Source organism: Ixodes scapularis, unplaced genomic scaffold, assembly GCF_016920785.2.
Source record: "Ixodes scapularis isolate PalLabHiFi unplaced genomic scaffold, ASM1692078v2 PGA_scaffold9__187_contigs__length_104089568, whole genome shotgun sequence".
In the NCBI taxonomy this organism is placed as follows: Eukaryota; Metazoa; Arthropoda; class Arachnida; order Ixodida; family Ixodidae; genus Ixodes; species Ixodes scapularis.
Genome location: NW_024609884.1, coordinates 94,790,951 through 94,815,611, shown reverse-complemented (window position 1 = coordinate 94,815,611; position 24,661 = coordinate 94,790,951). Strand labels below are relative to the sequence as shown.

At 46.4% G+C, this 24,661-nt stretch overlaps 1 protein-coding gene across 1 annotated transcript in view; it reads left to right on the top strand.

The window, feature by feature from the left end:
- Positions 1-2,217: 2,217 nt before the first annotated feature.
- LOC8035248 (ionotropic receptor 25a) overlaps positions 2,218-24,661 on the top strand; it is a 77,141-nt gene continuing 54,697 nt past the window's right edge. The window contains exons 1-4 of the mRNA XM_042287467.1: positions 2,218-2,350; positions 5,188-5,502; positions 6,924-7,099; positions 11,185-11,238. Coding sequence (XP_042143401.1) covers positions 2,218-2,350; positions 5,188-5,502; positions 6,924-7,099; positions 11,185-11,238 — 678 coding nt within the window. The remainder of the gene's footprint in view (positions 2,351-5,187; positions 5,503-6,923; positions 7,100-11,184; positions 11,239-24,661) is intronic.

Sequence of the window (24,661 nt, the reverse complement as noted above, 5' to 3'; positions counted from 1 at the left end):
AACCTGAGAAATCCGAGTAAAATATTATTTGTGGGTAAAGCATATGGCTCTATCAAAGCGGCAAGTTTTTGACAATTGGATTTCAAGTCGCCGCCAATCACTCTTAATTGCCCCCCTCCCCCCCCCCCCCCAAAAAAAAAAACAACAAGAAAAACAAAAAAAAAAACACGAAATTTGTTTTTGTTGTTTTATTACAAATGTTTTCAGAACATTTAGTTTCTTTCATTTTTACGCGCCGTCGTTTTGCCAATCCCAGCCTTTCCAGTTCGGTAGAGCGCCTACCCGCTTGCACGTCTGCTCCCTGCAGCACGTTTCGTTGGCGTTGAAAACTGGCGAAACAGCAGTGAGTTTTACTATTGCGTATACGAGTGAACGCAACCACTGTGTGTTCCACACTGCCCGTGAGCGGAGCTCAATCTGCGGTATTGGGTTGGAACGTGGCGACGACGCGCTGCGCAGCTTGAAACTCGCAACTCTAACGCACAGCGCTTACGCTTGCGTCTATACGCAGTGCTAAAACTCTCTAATAAGGTACAAATCCCATTCCGGCTGCCGCACTACATTGGGATAGTGAAGAGTTCGGACATGACATTTCGCAAGCCATGATCATACACTCCTCCAACCCAGCTCTCCATGCCTCCCCTTTCCTGAGTTCCTCCACCTGCCTCTCGAGTTCGACCCCCTTCACCCGTTCCTGGTAGAGCTCACTGTTCATCTCCTCCACATGTGCCTCCAGTACGACCCGCTCTTCCATAAGCTCCCCTTCAGATCATCAAACCTAGTAGACCTACCCTTCTATCTTCCTAAAGCCTACCTCGAGCCTCTCAAGAAAACGGCGGATAAGGCCACTCTCCTTTGCATCAGCTATGCTCTCGAAGTCTGTCTCCTCCAAAAAAAGCCCACCGCTAACAATCACAACCAACTACCGTGTCCCCCCTTAGCCTTTCTGCTCTTACGAGCCATCGCCTAACCGACCTAGCTGCTAAAAGACTCGTTTCTGTCACCAAGGAAAAGTCCGACAAAATATAAACAAAGCTCTCCTTACACTACATCCTGCCCGGCCGCTTACGCTATTCTAAATCCCTATCCTGGTGAGTCACTGTACGAATCTACCCCACCTGCGCCATGTACGCCATGCACGTCTGAGGTGTGAAGACAGACAGTGTTCGCAGACTTTCTTTTGCATGAGCAGTGTGAGCGTGGCTTAAGAAAAACATGGGAAAGATCGGCGATTCCGCGTTAACTGACCTAATCAGTGCATATTCGGTGAAATTTCGAGCTTTCTATGGGCAGGCACTGATTTTTCCGGCTCGTTTTACAGCGTCGGATCCGCTTGAGCCAACCTATAGAGCACGGGTATTTCCCCAACCTTCAGGGACCATACGCGCGACCCGAATGCTATTGCTAAGAAATACAAGGTGTGTGGTTGCAAAGAAATAGTTTCACATACAGTTTATTGAATGTCTTTTCCGGATCAAGAAAAAAGCGGAAGTCAATGATTTTCTTTCCATGAAGCTCGCTTTTTATATACAACGGCAGGTTCATTTTGGGACTTTCGCGTTTCCCCAATTTTAGTAAAAGCGGCTCGGGGGCTAATTTTCGGGGTATTTAACAAGAAACTGCAGAAGCTCTAAACTACTCTACGTTAAAGTACGATTTGTGTTTGAGCATATACTCGACGTCAACTATTTTGTGCTCCATTGTCAAGGCCAGCGTAACTTCCGCAGTGCTCCGGTGCCGTCAAAGCCGCTTGCACGAGGGCGTCGCTTCGTCTCCCTCGCACAAGAGCACGTGTGAATGAGACGCAAAGTGAATCCACTTATGCTCTTGCAACAATGCGGGAATGCACGTGCCTAAGCTAAGAGAGAAAAAACAAAAACGTAGCCTAAAAGAGTTGGCGCCGACTAGCGCACTAGGCTCCTAGCAGAGATCGAATTTGTGGTGTCAAGTTGATCCCTCACAATCGACGTAGGACACTTTTTATACGCCATTTACTGGTCACTTTGATTTAATCAGTCGAAAAACAGACGCCCGGGGTTTTACAGGCTGCGTATTTGTGCCTTATGTGTCTTCTCTGGGCTAATCTACGGGCGCCATGAAACTCGCAACGGTCGCTCCGATGCTTTTATCCGTCAAAATTGTACCTGTGGCTGCTGAGCGCTCATCGAGTGTACGGTGCGCACAGTCTAAGCCGTCGCGCTCGCGCATTCCTTCCTTATGGCAGTGGTGGTCGTGGAGAAAGGAAACGCCATCGCCAAGGTGGTGATCCCGGACACGCTGAAGAAGATCAGCGACGTCAGTGTCACCTATGACCTGGTTGAGCTGGACGAGGAGGTAACCACCGAACAGGGTACGTGCGGGTTCTTTCGTCGTCATTTCCTCCGTTTCCCAATTGAGACCATGGTGTTAGCCCAAAAGTTACTATTGTTATGATGATTAGAGGTGGAAGGGGAAATGCCCGCACGTAAATGTTATCCTCCAATGACGGGAAAAAACTCACGCGGTCAGGAAAAAGGAGATTGAAACAAGTTGTGGGGAAATGAAAATTTCAATTGTGGTGGGAAACCGAAAGGTTCACGTAGTCAACTGCGGATCTTTGGGGGTTTTGTGTGTTGCCTCAAACCTCGAAGAGTGAAGGGGAAGCCTAGAATGCAAGTGCGATTAACTAAGTGCGGACTGAAAGAGCATCAAGTGTCAAACCAGCCGGCGCAAGGGCCGTGTGGCATTTCGTTTCGCCCACGATGTAAATCCAGGCGATCAGAGTGACAAAGTACTCCTCACACTAAGGCATGAAACTCTCCAAGTGTAAAGCGTCAAACTGAAGCAGCCTGTCGGTGGTGGACGACGGTATCACAGCCGTTTGATTTGCAGCACGCCACGCAGTTGATCTGAACGGGATATGGAGGCATTGTCAGAATATACTCGAATACAGGGGTTCGACATTCACATTTGCGGTCCAGATTAGTACCGCTAAGCAGGCGCAACCTCACTGGTAGGTTCCGTTCGTGGCAGGCTTTTAGATGCCTGAGAAAACCATTAAAACTTAAAGAAGGTGCGTTGGCGCCAAGTGTGTCGCAATCTGTGCACGAGACAGGCCCGTACGCCCATTTGGTTGTGACGCTGTTGGGGAGCCAGACACTCTGCCAAACGTCTGTAGAGACAAAGAGCTGGTGTTCAACACCCCCTGGTGTGTGACACCAGCGTCTCTCAGGTAGCACATGAAGTGGGGCCAACGGGGGCATCACGTGGGCAAACTGGACTTGGGTAGCACCAACAACACCCCCCCTGCCTCCCACATCAGTGCGACGTGGGCATGCCCAATTTAGGCTTCCCATGCAATACCCCCGTGGGTCCCCCTTCCGATACGCAAGGGCAAAGTTCGCGCAGATGTGGGCAAAGAGAGGGCAGGCCCATTTCGGCTTCCGACGCAGTATCCCCTTGGGTCCCACTTCGGCTACGCGTGGGCATGCCCAACTTGGGCTGCTGGTTTTATGCTTCCGTGGGTTACACCTCGGTTATGCGGATTCAGAGTTAACAGAGAGGTGGCCTTCTCAGAGGAAACACGTGAGTACGCCCAATTTAGGGTGCCCCTGCAATGCTCCCGTGTGTTCCAACTCGGCTATGCGGGGGAAGAATAAGCACAGAGGTGAACTCTGCGGGGGCATGCCCAACTTGTGCTACCCGTGCAATTCCCCCGGCCCGACCTTGGCAATGTGGGGGCAGAGTTTGCAAATAGGTGAGCTACACGGGGGTAAAGCTTGGACATGCCCATTTTGGGCTGTCGTGCAATGCTCCCGTGGGTTATGCGGGGGCAGAGTTAGCGCAGAGAAGGGCTACAAGGGGGCAACGCATGGGCATGCCTAACTTGGGCTGTCCACGCAATACCGTCGTGGGTCCCATGTCGGCGTTTGGGGCCACGTTAGCATAGATATAGGCTCCAAAGGGCGTAGCTGGGCGTTATGCCCAACTAGAATTGTGCCTTTTGTTAGGTAAAGGAGAAAGCCCTTTTTTCGTTTGCTGACAAGATGTAAGGTGCGACCTTGTATGGTTTGCTGAGTTATGTTAGTTTTTTTTCGTCCCTTCCTGTTTGTAGTGGCCATGTTTCTTTCTTCCTTTTAATTGTTCCTCAGTTACCCTGTCTGTTCAATGTCTCCCAGTACAGTGTCAATAAATTTTGCTATACTCTAAAAATCGCTGTCTAACAGGCTCAAGCTGGCTACATAACCCGATTATCTGTCCAACAGGCATTATATGGAAATCTGCACAGCTTTTGTTTTGCCATTTAGTACACTCGGAATTTTCATTTTCGATGGTCTTGCTCAAGACGTTTTATTGATTTATCAAACCATGCACATTAATGTAAGTAGGAAAATTGTGATATTTTTTTTCTAGCGGGCACATGGGGAAATGGAGGCATGCCCATCTGGGAGGAACTGCAATACCCGACATGGTAGGGGAAGGATAATAAATCCCGCATTGTCTGGGAAATTAGGAAATTATTAAATATCTCCAATCATTTAGGAAATTATAAAATGACCCCAAACGTGATGAAGTTCCCGTGGGCCGCCCACATGGTGCCACTGTGGGTCCCACCTAGGTCCTCTGTAGGACCAAGGAGGGAGGCTCATCTGGGCTGCCTGCCTAGGCTCCCTCTGGGCCCCATGAGGAAGGCCCATGTGGGCTGCCCAAGTAGGCCCACTGTGGGTCCATCAAGGTCAGCAAAGGTGGTGCCTAAGTGGGCCCCCCTTGGTCCCGACTTGGGAAACCGACGTGGGACCCACGTGGGTTGCCCAAGTGGGACCCACGTCGCCCCCCCCCCCCCTTTATAGCCAACTTTGTGCAACTTGGGCTTGCAATGACAGTGCATGGTGTAACTTAGTGACGCCTCTTTATATTCAAAAAAAAGCCGCTGCGTGCAGTGCGTTAATCCGCAAATGGTTGAGGTTTGGACATGCGGTCAGTTTCTGCAAAGAAACAACTCTACAAGTTTGCCAACTGAGAGTTTTATGCTTGGGGACAACTTTCCGTGGCTATGAAGACAAACCTATTGGTGCACGTGAGCTCGCACACATTCAGCGCAGTTCAAATCTGCAATTCTGAAATGCGACCGAGAGTTGTCCCCGAGTATAGAGGCCTTGAGTGAGTCTCTTTGCAGCGAATTTCGGCGATGGCCTTCTGTGTGCACAGTGTGTTCCAAGATCTTTGCTTCTGGCACGCCACCGCACCTGATGATCGACGCGGTGCGGACTCCTGGCAGCAGCATCGACAAGCTGTCAACGGCCGTGCGCGAAACGGCGCGCAGGATGCTCTTGCCCACGTTGAGCCTGACCTACGGCTGGCATAACGACTACGCCCTCAGTGGCTGGAACAAGCTGTCGCCACTCGAGCAGCAGCTGCTCGTTCACGTGACGCCACCGGGGGACGCGTACACGCAGATCATCCGCTCCCTCTGCAAGGACATGGAGCTAGGAACGGCCGGTATCCTGTACGACAAGACTGTCAGTAAGCGCCGCACACCCCTTGACTGAAATAGACCGATCTCACGAAGCGTCCGGCGCATGCGTGACACCACCATAAAACGAGACATCTCGTACCATCCCGTCCTCCGATTGCGGCGACCCGCAGCGAGCTCGTTGCACGCGCATAAATAAAGCTCAATCGATTTATTGTTGGTGTAACAAAACTGGATAGTAAGATCGGTCTATTCTGTATTGCGAACTCTTCCTGTAGCATGCTTGGATATTATGATGCCGAAAATCTTTGTTTTGCAGTCGATAGTTATTATTCTCATATTTAGGAACTTTTGTATATAAGGAATCGTGTATATTATGAGCTTTTTCGATGTTTCTGCAAGTATGGTTTTGGTCATTTTTGACAGTGGAATCTGTTGTGCAAGGGTATATTCGAGCATGCGAGTGCAAGTTCATGCGGGCACTCCAGTCCTCTTTTTTTTTTTTGTGAAAAGTATTTGTTTATACTTGTGTGTATTGTCTTCGCTTACTACCGTTTGGGCCAATCGCCCGTGTTAAATTAAAATAAATATAATCATAAATAATAAAGCCAAGTGCATTCAATTCAGCTTGTGGATTTAGATTTTCTCACACGCGTATGGTGCGCATTACCATTACTGCATCACCTTTACTTTCTCGAAAGTGTCCAATATTAAAGTCGGGGTCACTCTGCTTATACATCATACAAAATACAGTGTGCAGACAACTTCTAAAGGCGGGTCACCACGAGATGTGTGCTTTTAATGCCGCATGGCAACGTGTTCAAGGAGAAAACTTGGCACCCGGCATTCCAACCACGGATATTAGGGTAACTCGTGTTTGCAGACTCTCTTTTGTATGACGTATGGGCAGTAAGACCCCTGGCTTAAGAAAGGACTCGACTGCGAAAGGTGAACTCTGGAATACATTTGCGTAAAGAATCGGAAAAAGAATGCATTTTGCGGCGTCTAGCTCTTACCTAGTGCCAAAGGACCCTTGGTCAAAAATCCGCGCGTCACTCTGCACAATAATCGCAATGTGTCTGCTGCCCGGCAGTTCGCTAAAATCACCTAGAGTCATTGTATAAGCAATGCTCAGAGCATCGGCACTCCATTCCTTCATTATCATTTGGGTGCCGCCATTTTGGTGCTTAGTGCTAAAAATGAGCAACAGTTACGAATCAAAACTTCCTCAGCTTTGGCCATGACGTCGGGAAGCTCGGGCAATTGTGGCCTGCTCTGTCACGGACTGGTTGAGCGATTCTGGAAGGAAGACAAAAAAGCGTTTATGCTATTTCAGATAAAGCTTTCTATAACTGTCATGAATAATTTGAAGCACCAAGATGACTGAAATTTTCGTTAGTCCGAAGCGTTGCTTATTTATTGGCTCTAGAGCGACCATTGGCGTAACCTGTGGTCTTTTGAAATGCCACAGTCATCGATCACAAGTACGCCAGGCTACTGGAGAACGTCCCAACTCGGCACATCATGAGAGAAGTTGGCGACTCCTTCGAGGACTTCGAAAAGAAGGCGAAACTTGTCCACTCGACCGACGTAGCCAACTTCTTTGTCGTCGGCTCAGGTGCCACCCTCAGCAACGCCCTCAGACTCGTACGTTTAATTCCATTCCAGAAGAGATATAAAATGACCAAATCGGACCGACCGAAATTTGCCCGTGTTGGAGTGAGCCTCTCTAGGGGAAAAGACTCCGCCATTACCTTCCCGCACGGCACGCGGAGAGCCGATAATTGCAACCGGTAAAAAGAGTAGCGAATGGCAAAGCCCAGAAAAGCGCGTAGGCCTATACCTCGAACAAAAAAAATAATTAAAAGAAACCTTGCGGGACGACACAGTCTGAGAGCCGGCGCTTTTCTCAGAGACCTCTACCCAACTGAGACGTCATTTCTCATTCCACAGCAGCGCGGGTCGCGTCCTTGAGTCCAAGAGCTACGACCGCGATCCTTGACGTAAAGGAGGTAGTGACTAGCTGACCAAATGCCCCTAGGCCCGAAGGTTGTCATATACTCACGTAAATACGCTGGCTAAAAAGATTATTATGACCGTGCTGATGATGTGCGGATAAGGTGCATTGTGACGCCGAGTACTTTTCTCAGCTATCGCAATGTGTTTAGTGCTGAGCTTGCTCTTAAACGCTGGAACTTGAAACCAGGCATTCGGTCGTTTAGCCTCTATTAATAGCTCATTGTGTGAGTAGCGACCGAATTCAAGGCGCCATAGGATTGACGATCTAGTCTTTTGAACAGTTTTACATAGGAGGAATGATATAAATACCCAGATGTCCATTCACCTGGCATGGTTTCGTTGGTTTTGAAAGACTTAAAATTCCCAAATGAATTACGATTGGTAAACTTTAAACGTTTTAAAGTGCAGAACCTAGTTTTAGCTATGTAGTTATTGCACGTGTCCCAGGGTATTTCAAATGTCATTATATCAAATACATCTTAGAGAATAGGTGCATACTTGATCTGAATGGTGCACGTGGTATACGCTAGTTCTCGGATCATTGGTGATTCAAAACCGTTTGAGATGCTCGTTCGATACGGCTAGAAAGACTGATATGTCTGCTCCAGACATGAAGGACAGTAGGAATGGAGCCATCCTCGTTTTTGTGTGCACTCACGTTTTCATGTGGATAGCAGCAAGACTTCTCTGTAACCTTGTGAAAAGCAATTGTGCACAACAAAAAAAATGCAAAACAGCGCACAAAAAACAAAAAGGAAATATACAGGTCCTCCTGGTTTTCTGTTTTCGTTTCTTGCGCGCTCTTTTGTCCTTTTTACAATAAACCAACTCACCCACATTGCCCCCTCGGTTCAAGTGTCTGAACGCGGTGGCTTGTGATATAGAAATTCCTTTTCTTACTCAACAGCTTCTCTCGCTGATGTGCTTTTGGATCGAGTAACTTGCGAGATGGGGCATAGAAGCCAGGGTCCCCAACTATAGTGCTCGTATTGGTTCGGTTGAGAACATTATGATACAACCCCTCTCGCTGTCCACGCTACCGGGCATACGCCAGGTGACAACTATCACAATTCTCGGCTATGGAGCCGGCCTACTGGCACGCTATTCTAGGCGTCATTACTCCTGTCGTACAGGCATCTAAAATTTCGATTATACAATGCATGGTTTTCACGTGGCATCATTTCATCATACTGGCAGTCGTTAATACCTTTATATGACATTATCCAAAAGGTATGCGCTCATGTGTCGTCAGTGCAAGGCGTATAGAGTTTTTTTTTTTTTTCTAGTTGTTTTTTTTTATGCATGAACAAATTGAAGTTTTAAGTACGAGCATGTTACCCTGAACGATGATTGCACTGTTTGAGTGCACGTTTTTGGCAGGGATGCCGAAAGCTCGAAGTTCGCTCTTGTAGCTTCGAGAACTACTGCACTTACGCGAAGGCTAGCGTAATTTCTAGGGTGCTGCAGCCCCCCTCTAGTGCGCCAGCACGTGACTTTGTATTGCGTTTGTTTCGCAATACAACATGCTTAACGCAGACACACGTTCCCGCAAGTAGCTTTGACAGCGTTGTACAGCACGTACGCTACAAAGTATAGATCGTATTGCCTTTACTGGGCTGCAGAAAAATGTATCGCAAATTGCCCTGCAATTGTGTTGCTACGTCAAACGTTCTTCGTTTACCGCTAGCCGTGCTAAACCACTAGCGCTAAACCAAGTATTTAGTGGAGTTAGTGGTGAGTTGGTGTTAAAAATAGTTAGAGTTAGAGTTAGTTAGTAAGAGTTGGACTTAGTTAGATTAAGGGTTAGTTAGAGTTAGAGTTACAGAGAGTTCGCTAGGGTGAGGTTTGTTAGAGTTAGAGTTAGTTGATTGTGTTAGAGTTAGTGGAGCTAACTCTACTAACTCGCGGTTACGCTTTTTGTGGTTTCCCTTAACATGAACACCTAGCCTAAAACGTTTTACTTTAAAAACAAACAAAAATTAGACGTTACCTGTTTATCCAGCAGGAGCTTAGTCTGCCACAGTGGGACAACATCGTTACCCACAGTAGATGAGGAATTTTGCCAGCGCGGTACGACTGCTAGCCTGGTGTCCTTAACGTGCATCCCGCAGTAGTGATACACGACCGCACGCCAGTGCGATGCCCATTCAGATCGAATAGGCAGGGGTGAGAATTAAACCCAGGATTCCTGGGTTTCGCAACGCGTGCTTTCGCTCCAAACGCTCCAAGCTGTGGCGCGTTGAAGCGTGAAACACATGTAAGCAAGAATCGCGTCGCGTATCTCCGACGCTAGGACGAGGCCCAATGGCGTGACGTCCTGTGCGACGGTTGCCATGGGACGCGATGCGACGCGATTTTCGCTCACTTGTGTTTCAGGCTAACACACTTGGCTACCGATCTCCCCCTAGCATTGAAAAAACTGCGCTAGCCTTGACAACGTTGCACAAGAAAGCAAGTCATCACCGGCGCCAACGCGTGGCTGTCAAAATCGCCTTTCTTGCGCGAGTACTATTGTGTCAACAAAACATTCTGCAGAGTTATGCTCTTGTTCCCGGGTTCTTCGTTAGCACTTCTCATGAGTCATAACAAGGTAGATGTAGCATTTATACAATTATACACTCCTGGCTGGTGCCCCATGTGTTCAAGCACGCGAAATTAACTTTGCAAGGCTTGCAATCGTGAGTGCTTGACCACATGGCAAATGAATGGCAGAGGCCTTTTCTCCGTTTCGTATTTGGTGTACGACGCCGTAAAAGCTTCTAACTAGAGCGAGTGTCACCTAGAGTCTAATTTGCGCGAGGGCACGTGTGTGCCAATATTCCTTAAGATCAAGCCACACACTCACACTAGAAGCTTTGACGACAGTGTTCCATAATCAAATTTTTTCATGGTGACGGGACACCAAAATGATTACAATCAAACAGGTGTTAAGCTCACTGTTCCATCAAAACGAACAGAGAATAAATAAAACATTCTAGGGCCCAACCACTTCACGTGAAGATGGAGGACCAGCGAAACTGTTATCTTTACGACAACATTACGACAACTATACGACATCTAACGATTTACATATGATTGCAATGAAGACGCGTACACGTCTTCGTTGTTTATTTGTTTTTATTTAGTTTTTAGTGACAAAAGTCATCACTGTTTTATGGTCACTTATGGTCAATTTTTAAACCCAATTTTTCGAGGCACACCTCAAGGACAGTTTTTTTCCGATTGAGCCCAAGTCTCTTTATCAGCATCGCGGAAGCGAAAGAAAAGAAGGTTAGATCGGCGCGTTCTGCCCTCAGCCTCGTCACAGCGCACTCTTAGCTAAGTCGGTGACCGTAGATGATAACAGGGGATTTGGGCCTCACTATCTAATAACGCCAAGGAAGGCTGACTCCCGCGGGTTGCCCCCCCTTTTTATTCATACATGCCACGACCAGTCGGAGCGAAGGAGCGCCGTGTAAACGGGAGCTTTTTGTGAACATCCATGGACGCATTTTTTTTTTTTCAGATCCTAGCACCTAACAGGCTTCGCTGTAAAAAGCATACGTCGTTCATTACTCTTGCAGTGGATGAACGTTTTACCATACTTTCCGGGCCGTGACAGCATCTAACATTTGCAACATGGGTGCCATTAGTTTCTGATTTACTCGAACATGATAGGATGGCAGTTTCCTTGTTTCATTACAATCGCTTATTGCGTCTTGATTTCTTTCCAGGCTCACGTCAATAAGTGGAATAATTGGCAGTTTGCCTGGTTCCTCATAACAAAGGTGAGAAACCAAGCCCAATTTGATATGATACATTTATTTTTGTTTTATTGTATAGGTGATGCCAGGGGGAAAAGACGTACGTCCCTTCTATCGGCAAGTCATTGCGTGATTTGGAGAACGGGATGAAGCCGAAATGGTTAATATGGGTGTATCAAAGCATGTTTTGATCAATCCGGATTATTAACTTCCTTGGGCTTTAGAAACGTGAATTGCCTTTGGGTTTGGAAAGGGGGGGGGGGGTGTATTCTTTCCTTCTAGCTTAGTGTAATAATCCTCAAAGCCCAAGTGGAAAATATTATTTTATAAGAAATATCTTGGTCCGATAAACGTATATGATCAAATATGATCATATAAGAACATTTAAGAACCATACAAGACTATATAAGAAGTTACAAAAGAACTGATAAAGAGTTTTTTATAACTTTGTATGATCTTATATTGTTTCTATATGTTTCTTATGAGGTTCTTTGATGCTCTTATATGAATTTATTTGATCATTGGACCAAAAAGGTTCTTATAAGATGTTTCACTAGGGAGGCACTTCTTTGAAATTCATTACACGAAAGAGGAATGGGGAGGATCTAGTGCAAAAATTAACAGTGAAGGTTTCCGAATAACAGATCTAGTAATGATGAACAAGAGACATATTTACAGGTCATGTAAAAAAGTAAAAAAAGTGATATTAAATACATATTATGACTAATGAAAAACGCTTGTGAGGTGTGCTTTTCAAAGATCACCGAATCTAGCTTGATTTGTTTCGATTACGATTATTTCAGGAAGAAAATTCCAGTCAATGATAGCTAGTGAAAATGGAATCTTAAAATGTATTAGTTTTCGCGACTAGAAAATTTACTTTCAAGTTGTGGACACCATGCAAGTTGATCTGAGATAGCGGACGAGTGTAATTGTCAGGAACAAAGAAAGAGGAATTGTAAATTTTTTAAAACTTTACGAGACGAGCAAGTTTAGTTTTTTTTTTTTCGTTTGATTTTAGTACAGTTATGCTTGACGTCCAGGAGTGGTCGTTCGATATGAAACGAGGTGCTTTATTTTGAACTGATTCGGGTTTGTCAATGAGATATGCTTAACCTGGGCCCCCAAATAAAGTTACCGCAGTCTAATTTGGATCTAACGAAAGTTTTATATGCAGTTAGTTTCACACAGGCATAGGTTGCGTTTAATAAATCCGAAAGATTTACAAGCGCTAGCCACTATAGTGGTGTAGTGAGTATATCAAAATAGGTCATCAGAAAATGTTACGCCTAGGTGCTTATAGCTCGGTACTTTTTCGAGAGGTCGTGTTAGTAACGTGAAGGTTCGTATTAGAGGATTTTCGTTTATCTGTAAATGACCGAGCTTAGTTCCTTGTTGCTTTTCGAAGATGATTCTTTGAAAGGTCTCCCAAAAGCACTATGGCCGTTCCACCTAAAGTGACTTTAGTTTTACCGAGTGCGTCGAAATCTCTTCAATGGGGCGGTAACAAGTCCCAATCGTGGCATACCGCCGTCTGTTGCGCATTATAGAGAGTGAATGCAACGTAGTGAGGCGATGTGACATCTGTCATCACAATTGTTAAATGTACGTACAGCAAAGCGTGGCACTAGATTTGCTGAACATTTTTCGTTTTTTGCCATTCAGACTACATGAGTGTTGGAGTACGATAGTGCTGGCTCTCCCGACTGGCTAAGTTAAGTGACTGGCAAAAGAAGGCACATACATGTTCAAATAAAAGACGAACAACAGAGCGGCGAAGGAGCGATAGCTAGGGTGCCACACAGCGGAGGAGCCGAACAGTGGTTAAAACCTATTCATCTCTTCTTTTTCTTTTTCTTTTTTTTTTTTTTTTGTTCGCGACAAACCACTCTTGCGCAAGTCTGACCAAGGACAACACTCAACTGTTAGAAACGAACAACACAATCCTTCAAAAACAGGTCGTTCAGCTCGAACAGTACTCCCGTCTAAACAACGTGAGAATCCGCAGTGTTCCCAACGACCCGAGCGAAAATCTCGGAGTGATTCTATTGAAAAACGCATTAACTGTCCCATTGCTTAAACAGACATTTACACCCTCCATCAGGTTCCCACCTCAAGTCAACCAAACGCTTACAACATAATAGCGAATTTCCTCTCCAGGAATGTCAATAATCACTTTCAAAGGAAAGCAGATTGAGCGCGGCTAAAAACCGACGATTTTAACCTGCACTACATAAACTACCTCGTCAACTTTTTTTTTTTTTTTTTTAACGAAAAGCTGCTCTCTGAGGCGCTACGCCTGAAAAAGAAAAAAGAGTGGATGTACTATCGTGGACACTGTTAGCTATAACACGGCAGCGGCGGCCATCCCGTACCCCCAGCGCCTCATAGCAGGCGCCGTCCGAAACCCCGCGCATGCGCCGTGTGGCGGACTCGCTCTTCCCGCCTGCGAGCACACCCTCGCTTTGTCGTCTGCTAGGCACGGAGCAGACGACGCCACAGCGCTTGCCAATTTTCCCTGAACACGGTTCAGCAAACCACCGCGTAAGTGGTGTCCACGGTTGATTCCCTGACTCCGCTGGCTAAGGATAATCATCGCCACTAATTGTAATATCACGGTAGACTACTTTTTTTCTTTTTTTATGGGACAAACTTGCAGTTATACTCCGTTTCACTTTAGGTCTAAGCGCAGCGGATGCTACGACACGATAGGGCCAAACAAAAGCGACAAAAGCTCACTTTTTGCACCCTATTGTGTCCCCCGGTGATGCACTCCGTGACATTGCACCTTCTTTGCCGCTATTTGATTGGCTATGTCGTTTTGTAGCGTACGCTGCATTCGGACTTTAGCTGAAACGGAGTATAAGTCTATTTCTGTATCACACCTGCTGCGCTCATACTGGTTTGCGAGCGCATATTGTGAAAGATGCATTGCGGAATCCTGTTTCAGAAAAAGCAAAAAAAAAAAAAAAACGTAGACAGGGTTAATGCCTTAATGACTCTGCAATCTCCCCAATCAAAATCGCCGGTTTAAAATGAGTTTGAGACCAGTTCGCTAGGGCCAGGGTACCAGACGAGCAGCACTGTGGCATCGCCTGCCCTGCGCCTAGCAGACGACAAAGCGAGGGTGTGCTCGCAAACGGGAAGAGCGAGTCCGCCACACGGCGCATGCGCGGAGTTTGGACGGCGCCTGCTATGAGGCGCTGGGGGTACGGGACGGCCGCCGCTGCGGTGTTATAGCTAACAGTGTCCACAATAGTACTTGTGCACCGACCAATGTATAATTAAAGCTAGGAAAACCAATAGAAACAACCATCCACAATATCGTTTCCCATGATGACTTGAGTGTTTCTGTCTAGTTCCTAATTATTTCTGTGTCATTAGATATTTTTTTAATTTCTTTATGAGGGTATATTTGGTTGAACCAAACCTATTTTTCAGACACACCCTCGTCTTTTGAGTTGTCGGTGCTTCATCTAAAGCTTGAGCAATCATCTTGACGATCTTTTTTATTATATACCCTAAAACATGATTTCCACTTTATAGCGCTTGTTGAAACATGGCGCTATAAACAACACAAATGCCAACTTAAATATATCTGGATATCAGTCGGTCAAACGCCAACAAGATGGAACGTTCTTATATACATCGCACGGGAAAGTTGCACTTTACATTAAAAACACACTCACATTCAAATCTCGAGATGATATTAGAATATCCTCTAACCTATGCTGTGATGTCAGGCGTCCACGATCATATACGAGTCTCCATCGGGTGTCCTTCGGTTTATTGGAATTTCTCGAGATTCGTCGTCGTCTACGCCGTCGTCTACGTCGCCGTCTAGCTCGCGCTCCTCTAATGACGACCCAGCTCATAGCACATCATCCCCCTTTTCATTATGGGCTGAAACGACGGATTAGGGGTTTGATCATTCTTCCACTTCGGGTCATCACACAGTTGCAGTCTGGCTTTTAACAGGGCGGCTCTGGTGTTCTTACTGCCGTCGCAGTTTGAGGTAAGAGGTCAGGCGTGTTGTGTACTACTGATACCGGCTCCAGGTGCAATCGATTCTCACGTAGGTTCCACTTTGTGTCGACAGAGTAGGATCTTGGAGTATCCGCCGGGGATCGTACTATTTCAGTTTCACGCCGATCGGTTATCCATCTTCTGTCCCCCGTCTTCAAAGATTGGAGGTGGCGGGCACCATGTCGCTAGTCGTAGTTACATTTTTGTTGCTTTCTACTGCATTCTTCCCAGAGATTTATCTGATCTTTGTCGACTTGTTTTGGTTGAAGCGCGGAATCAGCTGCCGGTAGCGAAGTACGTAATCTTCCTTCCATAAGTAATACCGATGGGCTGTAGCCGTTATTCAAGGGTGTGGAGTGGTAGGTTTGTAATGCTACGTAGCTTTCGCCGGTCTTCTTGAGACTTTGTTTTATGATTCCTGCAGCAGCTTCCACAAAGCCCTTACTTTGAGGGTATCGTGGACTAGATGTCTTGTGTTGGAAGCCCCAACCTTCAACGAACTTCTGAAATTCCGAGACTTCTAAGTTGAGAAACTTTGAACCATCATCGCTGAAGCCTACTTCCGTAGGACCGTGTCTCACAAAGAAATATTTCATGTGGGTTATTACCGTTGTCGCTGTCAAATGGATTAAGGACGCAATGTCTGAAAATCTTGGAATATTGTAAAAGTCAGAATGAAATGCGCAGATCTCTTCTGTATGAACTCAAGCAAGTGAATAAGGTAGGCGCTGCCGGGACCCCAAATGGAGACGACAAACTCAAGCTTTTACCGCACTAATGTTTATAAATAGTTTTAACGATGAAGGGGCCAAAGAAAAATTACTGTTAAGATAACCAAGCATGCAGTTAGCGTTATTGGTCAAATAATTAATATGTCAATTCCTGGAAATATCGGAATTTAGGTGCGCTCCTGGATCCTTATAAAACGTTGACGAGCTCTAGTGTTGTGTAATTAAGGTTATAAGTAGAAGTAAAAATAACCTTGCGGGTTATGCGCATTCGTTTACACTTGTTAATGTTTAGTTCCATTGACAAAATCTCGCACCATTTAAAACTAGAATCAAAAGCATACTGTAATTGATTGGAGTCAGAGTCATTATAGATTTTTCGACAGATAGCACTGTCGTCAGCAAATAATTTGATTGGGGAGGAGAGAATGCTGGGAAGGTCGTTAATATAAATGAGAAAAAGCAAAGCACCTAAAACGAACTTTTGAGGTACGCCGAAAGAAGCAGATGTTAGAGTAGAGTTAATGCCATTACAATTTACAAATTCTGAACGGTCTGTTTAAAATGCTAGGATCCAATTAAACACATTAGGGGCAATGTTCAACTTAGTTTATACAGAAGCTTTTGGGATACCCTGCTTAATGCTTTTGCAAATTAAAACAAATTTGGTTCATCTTCAATTCCTAATCGAGAGCAACACGAAAGTAGTTACTAATGCTAAGTAGTTGTGTTTCACAAGAAAACTTATTTCTAAATCAATGTTCAGATTAAACAAAATGAGTTGGATTCAAAGAAGTCAATGAGTTGTGGTAGATGATGTGTTCGAAGACTTTACGAGGAATGATAGTTGATGAGATGGGCCTGTAATTATTACGGGACTGTTTATCACCAGCTCTGTCAAGAAGAATTACTTTTCCAATTTTCCAGTCATATCGTAGAACAGCGGCGTCGATTGACGGTTGGCATAGAATCGCAAGCATGAGAGAAGAGTATTGAATTGTCAATTGAAGGAAATTTTAATTGATTTCGTTTTTACCAGTGACTGAAGATAGTTAAAGATTATTTAAAACTTCTAAAAAAACCGTTGGGGTCACCAAAAACATGGTTCAAGAGTGAAAAAGTGTTAACATGATAAGCCGAAGTGGTGTTACTGTATGGATTAAAAAATGCAACAAACGCTTCATTAAAAATGGAAGCACCCAGGGATTCGTCAATCTTGTTTGAAGTCAAATAATGGATGACCTATCGAGGGTGGACGTAACATTTCAAAATTGCCGAGGATTATTTTGTAGCATAGATGGCAGTGATTGATTAAAGAAGTGAAGTTTGGCATTAGAAATTTCATTTATTTTATAACATTCAGCAGCAGTGGCATACTTCTACAAGTGAACTGGAGAGACAGTACCTTTCACGGCTTTGAATAAACGCTTATTCTTGTTAGAAAGTCTCAGAACTCTACTGGAAAATATTGAATCAAAATTTACAATACAAATTTTCAAGAGTATGTAGTAGCTTTAAGTAAGCGAGCTTATTTATTTTTTATTATTTTTTTTACAAAGGACTCCATTTTGCTCGAGGGAGAGCTTGAAGAAGTTTAAAAAATATTTATCTAAAAATCTAAACAAATGTATCAAAAAGTACATAAATCCAGATTAATAGCATCATAGTTGGCTCAACTATAGCAGCGAATTACTTTTTTTTTTTCGATTTCTAGCGAAGCTCAAAGGAAAGGTCAAATAAAAATCCAATTAAGAACAGGAAGAAAAGTAAATGTACTAATGAGACTAGGCATAGTAGATAAAATATGATCCAAAATATTATATGCAGAAGCTGCTATTTGTTTTGCTGTGTCAACTAAAGAGACAAATCGGAAACTCTGCTCGAAAAGTTCGTACACTCAAGTGACAGAAGATCAGGATAGAAACAACCCGAGTCCCAAACAGTCGTATGATACTTAAAATCACCCAATAGCAGTAGCGGCTTATTAGTAAAACGTGTTATAACACATCATGTAGTTTATCGACGAAGTCGACGGCACATTAAGGTGAACGATAAGAGCATCCTAGAATGAACCTTGCATTTTGAATAATGATCCACACGAAGGTTATTTCAAGAGGGGCCACCATAGAAGTAGTGCGCGATCTCGGATCACCCATAATTAGGCACTGTGCTGCCAGCCGGCGCTTCTAGTTACGATTTGGATCTGTCACGCGCCCACTGATTGACGAGGCTGACGAGCCTGAAGAGATGCCGCAATGCCCGCAAAGGTAGCAGGTCAGGAAGGACCAGACGACGCCGCCGCGCCTTGTGCGCCTTCGATTGATACGCAGATACCCTAGGAAACAAAACGACCTTTGTGTAGCACCGCGAAGTCATATTGTGACAAAATGCAGAGGCCGCGGGCTGTACTGCAAGGCGCTCGCTGGCACTCTTCTGTAGGCCGGTGAGGATTACAGTAGGTCATAAATAAAATATCGCGATGACCACTACCCCTCGCTGACTGCTAATCTGAAACAGTTCTACTCTCGGATATCCAAGTGCGATGTACAGGAAAACGGTAGGCATGCTGGCGAGCCAGTTCCGAGACTTGGCTCAGTTCATGATCGTAAATGTAACACTTATCGTTTAGGAACAATTCGTTAAAGTTAAGCTAGCATGTGGAACCATGCGATTTTTCAAATTCGATTAAATTCCTGCGTTAAACGTGTCGCAAAGAAAAATTCCTCGCCAACACCGATGTTAAATGATTTAAGCTTAGCCCTCAGTTGCAGCACTTGGTCTTTTGTTTTAAAATTGACAACTTAACAATGAATGGGTCTGCACTTCTTGGCCTAAAACTGCCCCAGCCTACGAGCAAGCTCGACGACAAAAGACGGTGAGTTAAGTTGCCAGAGAAGTTGGCACATTCCCGATCGAAATAGTCTGATAACTTTTTTATTAATTTCTTCTGCTTGCGTCCAGGTCTCGGCTGCACCGTCAGGATTCCCGTAGAAAAGCACGTTATTTCGCCTTCATTGGCCTCCCATTTCATCGAGCCGAGAACGTAGTGCGGTATTTGTTTTCCTCTGGTTTCCGTTTTCTTGCCTTAGTGCTCGTATTTCGTTCTCTATAGCGTCTGCCTTGTTTTCAACCGTTCCAAGCCGCTCTCCAATATTGGTTACTTTTTCGTTGATATCATTTTGGTTTTGCTTTATTTTGTCAATGGAACTCATACTTGTTTGGCCTGTCTTGAAGCTTTGTGATCTAGAATTAAGCTACTTCAGAGGTAACATTCGTGTAAACTAAGCCAACTACTCCGCACTTATGGAACTAGGAAATGACTACGTCTATGTGTCATCGAAACAGAGCAATTTTCGAAACGAAAAAAACACATGAATGAACATAAAGCTGCACAAAGTGTGGGCATGGCATCAGTAGTAAGAAACGGTCGTCCCAATGATAACGATAGCATACGTTAACATCAAGACATGCCTGTACAGAGAGAACCAACAACTTGTAAGGCATTGTAGCCGTGCTGCTGCCGACCTGCCCGCTGGAGAAAAAGAAATTGGGTTGTGTGTATGTTTATACAGCCTAGAAATTGGTCTGCATCAATGAGCGAGGAGTCTCTGTTGCAGTCGCTGCGGGTCGTCACAGTAATCGTTCTATATTCACACATCGAGCAACACTTTACTATTTACACCGCTGAGAATAATACATCGGCATTCTTCAAACTTGCAAGGCCAAAACGTTCAATCGTTCACGTTTCACGTCGTCGTTCTTCTTTTTCTTTCCCCGTTCTCCTTCGTACCCACGTGCCGAGGCCTCTTAGCAGACTTCTTTCTTTTCTGCTTCTACTCCCTGTTCGTCTAGCACCAACAGAGGTTTATCCAACATTAGTTGCAACACACTTCCCACCGAATGGGTTCGGACCCATTCTAAATTTCAGTTAGTTCTATTGGATAAAGCAATTGTAACGGTCGTTTCAGCAGCAATCCCCTGTTTAAACGCACGGCACATGAACGAATCTTTCCATCCCGGTTTAAAAACACTTCTTCAATCCGGCCCATCTTCCACAGCAAACGTGGAAGCTGCTCCTTAAGCAGGACAAGCTGTCCAACCTTAGTGGGTGTGGATTTCCGTTGCTTTCTTTCATAGGCGGATCGGAGCTCTCTCAGATACTCCGATCGCTACGTCTCCCAAAATCTGTTTAGAACCTCCTTTCTGCGTCTCCAAAGCTGGCGGAGCACCTCAGGAGAAGAAGTGAAGTCCTTTTTCTCCGCCACCGGAAGTGCCGTCAGCCTTCGTCCCGTGAGGAAGCTTGCAGGAGTGAGCGACTCGTCCTCGTCGATCTCATTGTAGACAAATGGGAGAGGCCGTGAATTTACTACGGCTTCAATCTCGCACAGAACAGTATGTAATTCTTCCGAGTCCAAACATTTCTTACCGATCACTTTCCTGAGGCCAACTTTCACCGATGGCGCCCGCTCAACATTATAGCGCCACTCAATATTCGCGTTGGCGAAGTGGTCTATTACCTCTGGGTGTCGGAGCGTCTTCCAGAGTTCGGCCAAGTCTTTGGACGCCCTTTTGAAGGACAGCGCATTGTCCGAGTACACGATACGACACAAACCTCTTCGCGACACAAACCTTCGGAACGCAAGCAAAAAGCTTTTTGTCGAAACGTCCGGCACGAGCTCCAAGTGCACCGCGCGCGTGACGGCACAGGTAAACAAGGCGATGTATGACTTATGCGTGAGTTCATTTTCTCACACGTATATCGGCCCCGCAAAGTCTATGCCGACCACCGCAAAGGGATCAGCCTGCGTGGTTCTTGTACCCGGCAAAGGTCCCGTTGGAGCACTGGCAGGAGTGGCACTGAACCTCTGGCAGGTAACGCAAGCATGCACTACCTTCTTCACCAATTGTGTTCCGCGGATGATCCAGTATCTCTCGCGAAGCTGCATGAGAGTGTCTCGTGGCCCCCCGTGCATCATCTGTCGGTGAGCTTCGATGGTCAGCAAGGTAGAATACCGGTGCTCCTTGGGCGGCACGGTGGGTTCACGTTCATCACGAGTCAGGTTTGCTGATCGTATACGGCCTCTGATCCGAAGCACTCCCTCTTGGTCGACGAATGTTTGGAAATTTCGCAAGGCTGAACCAGGCGGCGCTGCTTTTTTTCCAGCGGCACAACTAATCTTGGAGGCAAACTTCGAGCTTTGTGCCTTCTTTATCCAAGCGGTTTGTGCTGCTTGGATCTCCTCAGCGCTCAGCGATCCAGTATTTTTGATTGGTGATCGAAGGTTATGGGGACAAACCAAAGCACCCAGGCTGTTGTTCGGTGTAGTCTCGCAGCCGAACTGAATCTCGAGATGTCCATGAACTCCACGGACGTGCCTGCGGGTACTAAAGTGACTACAGCTTTCGAAGCTTTCTCCTCGAGCTTGTCGTGGGAAAGCACCCCAACAGTTTTTTCGGGCCATTCGGTTGCTGGAAGCTGAAACCAAGTTAGTCCGGTCCACCAGAGTGAAGCAGAAAGCAGTCGATCAGCTTTCAGCCCTCGGGTCATCAAATCTGCGGGATTTTCCTTACCCGGGCAGTGGTGCCACTTTGCGTCCCCTGAGTTTCCTTGCATCTCCAGTACTCGGTTTTTTGACAAACGTTTTCCATCTGGAGGCCTCTCCTCTTATCCAGTGCAAAGTGATCATCGAGTCCGTCCAAAAGTGAACTTCGTCCACCTGGATTTCGAGGCATGTCTTGACGTACTTCAGTAGTCTCGATCCGATCAAGCATGCCATGAGCTCCAGTCTCGCCAAGGAAATTTCCTTCAGGGGTGCGACGCGGCACTTAGCGAGCAATATTGTCGTTTTCTTCGTTCCGCTGTCGTCAGTTGAACACAGAAAAATAATCGATCCGTAGGCGGAAGAGCTGGCGTCCGAGAACACATGCAACGATCTGTGTATGATTATGTCGCTCAGTTCGCTGTCGTAGTACCTGGGCACGCTGATCTGACCCAGTTTGGTGAGCTCGTCGCACCAGCTCTCCCAGTCTCCCATCAGTTCACCCGGCAGTCCATCATCCCAATGCAGGTTCCGCTTCCGGATCTCTTGAAACAAAATCTTGGCTTGGGCCACGAAAGGAGAGAGGAAACCGAGTGGGTCGTAGAGTCGCGCCGTGGTCTGGAGCACGAATCGCTTGGTGTTTCTGCGTTGGCTTGTAAACTCGACCACCTGTTCTGTTGTAAAAGACAGTTTGTCTTCGTTCGACTCCCAGGTTATACCCAGCACTTTCACCACTCCCGTCAGCTGTCCAAGGGCTCTCTCTCCGGATACGTTGTCCTCCAGCATTTTCTTTAGGACCGCGCTGTTGTCTTATGAAGCTTCATCCCAGCTGCCCCGAATATTTTGGTGGCCTCGGTGTAGAACTTCTGGGCCGCCTCCTCACTTTCTGTATCGGTCAAGAGGTCGTCCACATATACTGATTTTTTCAGTTTTTCTGCTGTTTGTGGGAACTCGCTTTCCATAACTTAGTAATGGTGCTGTAGGGTTGCTCCCAATAGGAAAGGACTGCACGTGGTACCGAAGGTTACTCTTGTCATACGCCAGACCTCGACTTCTGGGGTAGGTTGGTCTGGGTGAGGCGGTTCTTTATACCAGAGAAACCGCAAGGCGTCGCGGTCCTGCTCGTGTACACCGATCTGAAGGAAGGCCTTCTCGACGTCTGCAATTAGTGCTACCCGATGTTGCCTAAACCTCAGGAGTAGGGCCACCAGGTCCGGATTCAGGTTCGGACCGCCTTCAAGGTTGTCGTTCAATGATCTGGAATTCGGTCCGTGCGAAGAGGCGTCGAACACGATCCTCATTTTTGTCGTGCTGCTACCCTCTCGTAGAGCAGCTTGGTGAGGCATATAATAAACACGTCCATCGGAACCGTTTATGTGTTCAACCTTCTCGGCCATCCCGTTATCTGCGTACAGCCGGATAGCCTGGTCATACCTTCGCATGAGGTCTGGGTTTTTGCTTAGCTTCCTTCGTAGACTTTCGAGGCGCTTCCATGCCACATCTCGGTTGCATTCTAGGTGCACGTCTGTTTTCCAAGGGAGGCCAACCTCGTACCTTCCCTTCGTCTTGGTGATGCATGCTTCAAAGCGTCGCGTGATGTCATTATTTGACTGATCTTGGTCCGCCTCTTCGAGTACTCCCACACTTTCAAGCTCCCAGAATCTCCTCAAGATGGATGGCTCTTGTTCGTCTACAGCAGATATGAGCACTATCACCTGGGAACAGCTGACAGTATCGGAATTCAACTGTGTGAATCCATGTATTGCCCAGCCAAAGGCGCTTTCCACTGCGGCGAGGCTGTTGCTCTGTCGTTGGATCCTTCCTGTTATACATTCCCAGTAATGTTCCGACCCCAGTAGTATCGCTACACCGTTACAGTCCAGTCCGTTCAGGTCGTCACCCGAAGTAAGGCCCGAGTTCTTCCATTTTTCCAATAACGTCCTTCTCAGGGCTAGGGAGTTCTTGCTCGGAGATGGAATGTGTCTCGAGGGCGTCGATCATGTATTTCTTGCCACTGTGTTGGTTGCGCAGAATCACTTGAACTCTGCGGTACGTTCGTTCCTTATTCTTGCCTCCGAACACTCCTACAGTCAGGATCTCGGTCCCGAGCAGTTTGCAACCGAGACTCCTCGATAGCTCTTCCGTGATGAAGCAGCGCTGGCTACCACTGTCAAAGAGAATCCGAGCTCGCGTTTTCCTGTTTTTGCCTTCCACCCACGCAGTAACCGTTTGTAAGAGTACTGTCGGCTTGTTTTCCTCGTTTACATGCAGGGTAACTGGTGCTTCGTCTTTTTTTTTTTTTTGCTGTGCGTTCAATCCGTCGGCAGATCGTCTCGGAGTATAATCTGGGTCGCACATGCTTGATGTATGTCTTCCTCGGCAGCTGATGCAGCCGGGTGTACTACGACACATCTTTGCCATGTGCCCGACTTTCGTGCACCGGAAGCATCTCTGGGCGTATTGTAGCCTGCGCTTCTTTTCAGCTACCGTTATCCTTGAGTTGCAGTCGGGTGTTCCATGCTTTTTTGACTTGCAGAAGAAACATTTGAGGCCTTCCACAACACCATACAGAGCCGTAGCAGTAGAGGTTCGTGGCATGCCGGGATTTGTAGACTTCTTCTGCGCCTCGCGCTTGGTGAAATGGGGTGTAGATTTACAACCAACGTCCTCTGGCCGTTCTTTAGATGCCTTTTCCTGGCTCTCCACCTCGATGTGCAGAAACTCGAGGAGAGTCCGAAGTGCTCTCAGATGTGTGCGATCTGTGGTAGGTTCTGAACTTGTTTGTGACGCTGATACAGATCTACTGGCGGTGGCGCTCTCGGCTTCCCACTGCAGCGTCGTTCGGTGGTATTCGATGGTCATTTCTCTCGAGAGCGCTCGAAGGAGCACTGGGTAAAGCATTGAGCAGTAGGATTCTTCGCTCACGCCCAGTGCCTTGAGACCCCTGATGCGAGCTTGAAGGCTATCATACAATCGCCGCAGGATTCTGACGTTGCGCTGAGGTGGAACACGTTGTATGTCCATGAGGCTTTCCATGTGATCCTGGATTAGCGCTTCTTGATTCCCGAACCGCCGCTGTAGGAGATCGATGGCGTCCGCGTAGCACTGTGCTGTGGGCTGAAGTCCATCAATGGCTGCCGCTCCACCCCCTGT